Source organism: Rhagoletis pomonella, unplaced genomic scaffold, assembly GCF_013731165.1.
Source record: "Rhagoletis pomonella isolate Grant_MI unplaced genomic scaffold, Rhpom_1.0 Rhpom_scaffold_00191, whole genome shotgun sequence".
In the NCBI taxonomy this organism is placed as follows: Eukaryota; Metazoa; Arthropoda; class Insecta; order Diptera; family Tephritidae; genus Rhagoletis; species Rhagoletis pomonella.
This window is the reverse complement of record NW_023458745.1, coordinates 29,746-35,765: the sequence shown is the minus strand read 5'-3', so window position 1 is coordinate 35,765 and position 6,020 is coordinate 29,746. Positions and strand designations below refer to the sequence as shown.

Below are 6,020 nucleotides of genomic sequence, written 5' to 3'. Positions count from 1 at the left end.
TATTTTTACTTAAACGTGATATAAAGCTCATTAAAATGTTCTGTAATGTCTTGTTGTAAGTTTGTTATGATAGTTCTTCGTATTTTTATTGTCCACTAAACGTGAGTGGCTTCAATTTAAAAAGTTCTAGTACAAAGAATTTTTTTGTTTTGAATTTGTTTGTTTATTGTTTTTAATTTTTAAAATTCATACTTTTGACATGTATGTGAATGGCGGAGTTGCCGCTTTCCTCCTTTTCGATGGGTTTTTATATTAAAAAGGCATCAAAATGGGAAAAACCCCCCTTGGTATCTCTGCATCTGTTAAACTTTTTATGGGAAGATGTATGAAAATTCAACTTGCTATAATTTCATATGCTTAACAGTATCACAACAGTATGTTTACAGTATCTCCCCATAACTTTTCATATGAAAAAATTTATTATATGCATCCCACTCCATATCATTGAATTCCTCATTAGAACATGTAGTCCCTCTATTTTAGCGTATCAACAGTTCATATGGCTTCATACCATGTAAATGCGCCATAAAGTTCTTTGATACTTTGAAACAACGTTTCTGTTTTTAAAAATTAAAACGAAAAATTTTTTCATATACAGAATGTAAAAAAGAAAATAGCATTTTCCAAAGTAACCTCTTTTAACGAGCAAAATAATTTTTTTGAGTAATCATATTTCAAGTAACTCGATTAATCATCTTTTTGAGTAATCAAAATCTTGATTACTAGAGTAATTGATTAACCAACTTGCTCAAGTAATCGAATAATCGCACAGCCCTACTTTTTACACATATCACATCAACTTTAGTAAATTTGTCAAACCTCAAGCTAGACTTATGAGCTGTTGTTGTTTTCTGTACAATAAGCTAAGTACTATTTTCATCGCGGATTTTTCAAATAGGCCCCCATTATAGTTGTTATTGCATTTCATATGCAAAGGTAAGCATTAGTGTGCGTGTGTGCTCATATGTTAACCGATATGTAAACTTTCACACCCAAATTAATTATTTTTAACATTTATATATCATATTTTAAACGTAGAAAGTAATTAAAAAAAGTTTTTAATTAATCGCACGAAATCGGCACTTCGTTACATAGTGCGTCGGTCTTGCCAATTTTATGCAGCTATCACCCTTAATATATGTTGAAAAATGTAGTTCTTTAATAGCGAATTTCTCTCAATTGTTCGCTTTGATTCAATACTGTTTATAATTCAAACCTGTCGTAATTGATATAAAATTGCATAAGATGTTTAATGAGGCGCCTACCAAATTTTGTGGAAAGCTGAATTTTGAAAGAAATATATTCAGGGCCTTTCTATATATTTGTATATCGTCACCTGAAGTGCAAAATAACGTAACATCATCGAACTGAAATTCAAAAATTCGTAACTTATAAAAAATTCAAAATTCACTTTTTGATTACTATGATGGATTTCATCAAATTACAACTCCCCACGTCGTTTTATGGAAAAATAATAATTAGTCACGACTTTTTCCATTTCAGTAGCGATGTTGTTACGTTATTTTGCATTTCAGGTGACGATATGTATGCATTTGTTAGTAAATGAGACAGAAATACTTACATATATCGCATCGGTACACACATCTATTTTTTCTACATAATCGATTTTTTTTGAGAAAAATATAATTGCTTCGATAGGGTGTATTCAAACCTCCATTACACACTTTATAAAAGTAATTTAGTTATGAGTACTGCTTAGACGCACGCCCCTAGTTGTGTGTGAACTAATTATAGAAAAATTATATTACGTGCTTAATAAAATTAAAACGAGTATTAATTTTTTCAATGAATAATATTTCACAATTTTTAGAATTAAAATAGTTGTCTTTCCTCAGCTATCGATGGCTAATTAACATTTCGTAGCGTTTACCTTCACATCTATATATTCTGATTATGTTAAATAAGCATACTGCCAAAGAGAATAGTTAAATAAATTCTCTTCACTAATCGCTAACTAATTTATGTTAGAATTAAAAATATTCGTATAAAAATAATAACCAAATTAAATAAACTATGGTAGTGGAAAATCCTAGTCAAAGAGAGGAAGGTTTCAGGGACACTGTGTAGATTAATAACTTTTCCTCTTCTTATATTTTAACACATTTATGACTTTCTAATTTGTGATTGAAGAGAGTTTCTGCGCAACTCCGTTCACAGTCTTTGATTTTAGGACATCATTTTCATATGAAAAGACAGTCTCCTTTCCATTTTCATAGACTCTGCAATTAAAAAAAAGAGGTGTCTAATCGCTCAAGCAGTGCAATTTATTTGCTTACCGTTTAGTCATCAGTTTTTTACCATTAACGAATGTCGTTGAGGTGGAAGTGCGTTTGACTGCCCCATTTCCCGGACCATTCCTTCCATTTGACATTGAGTTGATTGAGCTAAACGAGGTGAATCCATTTGAAGGCATCATGAAATCCATCATAGAATAGTTCAGCATAGGCGCTCCAAATGGTGAAGCCAATTTTGTACCAACATGCTGACGTCCACTGCTACTTAGCCCATTATTCTGTCTATTCGACTGTGGATAGCCATGTACATCTATAACACATATTATTAAATAAATAAAACATAGATAAACTTTGTTCTGTTACCTTACCTCTAAACAAATCAGCAAATGGCGAATTTACACCAAAAAATTCACGGAAAACTTCCTCTGGTGGGCGAAATACGAATGGAAAACCTCCCATTATATCAAAATCTTCGAAATCATGTGTATGATGATGACGCGAAGACCGATGATGGCCACGGTCTCCCAGCAAACCCTCTTTACCGTACTGGTCGTAAACACGTCGTTTTTTTTCTGTAATATTTAAAAATGCATAATTATCAAATAAAACAAAAAGCAACTAATACAGTGTTAACAAACAAAGTTAAAAAAATTCAAATTAGTTGAGGTCGTTCGTCTGGTAGAATCACACAGTGCCACACAAAAGAATGAAGTAGAAATAGCTGAGAAGTGATGTTAATTTTCTTGTAGGTATTGTCGAATAAAACAGGAATCGAAATATGAAAATTTTCTAAACACCCATAAAATCATCACTTCGATGAGCATGCAAATAAAAAGGTCGGTTGATACTCCACTTAATTAGAGGCTTCTAAGTACGCAAAACCGGTTTAAAGTCAAGTTTTGGGTAGTGTTGGAAAATTTCATATTTAAATTCTTGTTTTCCTGGACAAGAAAAGTAACATCACTCGTCCGCTTTTTGGAGTGTCGCACAGTGTAATTCACGTAACTGTGTTTACAGTATATCTGCCACTTGAAATTCTCAAACGCTTTCGCAATACTTCGCGAACTGTTAAGTTTAAGCTTAGCAATATTTTAGGCAAATTTTGTTTTATTATGCCTTTATATAGAGAACATTTTTGAAGAAATCTGAACCACTATAACGATTTTATTTTTTCACTTCGAACGTTTGTATTTCTCACAATTTTATGAGAAAACGTTTTTCTTTAGTCACTATTACTAGAAGTTTATTCTAAAATAAATAAGGAATTTATTAAGTTATGACTGTATTATGAAAAGAAAACATGTTAGAGCACCGCTGTATAACTCTTTGTCTAACAAATACCATATGTAAACCTAAATTTCGGTATCACTCATTTTCTGCCTTACAAAGTAATTTTTTATATGGAATATGTGCATAATACCGTCAGCAAAAAAAAATACATCAAAAATCAACACGATTTTTTTGCAACTTAAAACTTGCACTTTATTATACTAGAATTTAATAAGCTGTAAAACTGCATACCAAAAATTATTCTAGAAATTAAAATTAAAATGCATGGATTTTGTACAAAGTCTGAAATTAAGATTTATATGGTATTTATTAGATAAAAAGTTCTAGTTTTATATAAAAACAATTAACCTTAAAAAAATCTAAAGAAAAGTAGTCAAATCCGGTAAAAATGTGTATGTGCTAACGTTTGTCGCGGGGTGTATATAAAAAATCATATCTAAACAAATCAGAAGTATGGAAGATATATCCTATATAGCTCCAATCTAAGTGATTTTGACTGCTGTGTGATCGGTATGTAAACCGGTAACATAATTTAATGGGTTTAGCTTCCTACATAAAGGAGATATATCGCAAAAACTGGTATCTGAACAATCAGTGGTATAGGAGATAGAGCTTATACAGCATAGATTTTGACGATTTTCTCAGTAAACTTTGTAAATTTATCGGCTACCCATATAAAGGAGTTTCACAGTGAAACCCCATATCTGAACAATCAGTTGTATGGAGGCAATAAATAGGTTATAGTGACCCGATCTTTGTTAATTTTACTGTAAACTTTCTGTTGATAATTAGTGAAAATAATGCGAAATTTCATGTTTCCAGCTGTATAAATGGAGAAGTTATAACAAAAAACCTCAACAAATCTGAACAATCAGTTGTATGGGAGCTATATGTAATACTGACCCTATCTTTGTAATTTTCACTATCAGTTTCTGTTAATAATTAGTGAAAACAGTGCGAAATTGCATGTTCCTAGCTGTATATTTAAACGGAGGTGTTATAACGAAAATTCTCATAACTGAACAATCAGTTGCATGGGAGATATATGTTATAGCGACCCGACCTTTGTTATTTTCACCTAAAGTATTCAATTAATAAAGAGTGAAAACGGTGCGAAATTTCATATTCCTAGCTAAATAAATGGAGAAGTTATAATAAAATATCTCATATCTGAACAATCAGTTGTATGGAGGCTATAGGTTCTAGAGACCCGATCTTCGCCATTTTCACTGCAAGTATTCTTTTGATAATGAGTGACAACAGTGCGAAATTTCACCTTCCTATCTACATAAATGGAGGAGTTATAACTTATATATCTTATATCTGAAGAATCAGTTGTATGGGAGCTAAAGGTTATAGTGACCCGATCTTTGTAATTTTCACAATAAGTATTATATTGATAATGGGTGGAAATAATGCAAAATTTAATGTTCCTGGCTGCATGAATGGAGGAGTTATAACGAAAAATCTTATATCTGAACAATCAGTTGTATGGGAGCTATATGTTATAAAGGTCCGATTCTTCCGGTTCCGACAAATGATTAATACATTATAAAAATACACCAACCTACCAAATTTCATCCGGATATCTCGAAAACTGAGAGACTAGATTGCATACAAACAGACGGACATGGCTGAATCGACTCAGCTCGACGTTCTGATCATTTAAGTATACATTTCAAAGGGCCTATCTCTTCTTATTCCGGTACTTACAAACATCGGACCAAAGCTATAATACCATTTCATGCTCATGAAAGGTATAAAAACAAGTTTTTGTTTATTCTGCATTGAAATAGGGAAATAGCATTCATTTGAATTTTAAAACGAACACGGGTCAACCCTAATGTGACCAACTATTTCATAGCTCAAAGAAGTACAGAAACTGAAAACCAAAAATAGTATGCAAGTAATGAGGAAATGGTAAAAGCAGAATATACGAAAACGGGAACGGTGTACCAATTCAACAAATAAATCGTATTAATTAAAAATCTATACTATTTATTATTCTAAGACAAGGAGCTTATTCCCAGCGATCTACTAATCGTACAGAGGCAGAGAATATGTAGTAAAAAAGGACGCCCACAGCCAGGGTTCGGATTTGCCTCATTTTAGCCCCTCGCTCGCTCGTTAGTTTGCTCTGAGCTTGAGAAACTCACGAGCAACAGGCGAGGCTGTTTGCAAACGAGCACTCGTTAAGTACGAGCGCACGCGGTGAGCAGTCAGCGAGGGCACCCTGAAATTGTGCATACGAAATAATGCATATGAAAAAAAACCGAAATAATGCATACGAAAAAACCGAAATAATGCATATATGCACAGTTTCGGTTGAAAACCGAAATAATGCATATGAAAAAAACCGAAATAATGCATATATGCACAGTTTCGGTTGAAAACCGCAATAATGCATATTAGGAAAACCGAAATTATGCATATGCACTCTTTCGTTTGAAAACCGAAATAATGCATATGAAAAAA

General features: G+C 32.4%; 1 protein-coding gene across 1 annotated transcript; it reads right to left on the bottom strand.

Annotated features, from left to right (window-relative positions):
- Positions 1-1,794: 1,794 nt before the first annotated feature.
- On the bottom strand, positions 1,795-2,827 carry LOC118750276 (dnaJ homolog subfamily B member 6; the record flags this gene model as incomplete). The annotated part of the gene is given in 3 exon segments (XM_036484998.1): positions 1,795-2,240; positions 2,298-2,565; positions 2,624-2,827. Coding segments are annotated over 3 exon segments (578 nt in total), but the record flags the coding sequence as incomplete, so codon positions are not given.
- Between the last annotated feature and the right edge of the window lie 3,193 nt (positions 2,828-6,020).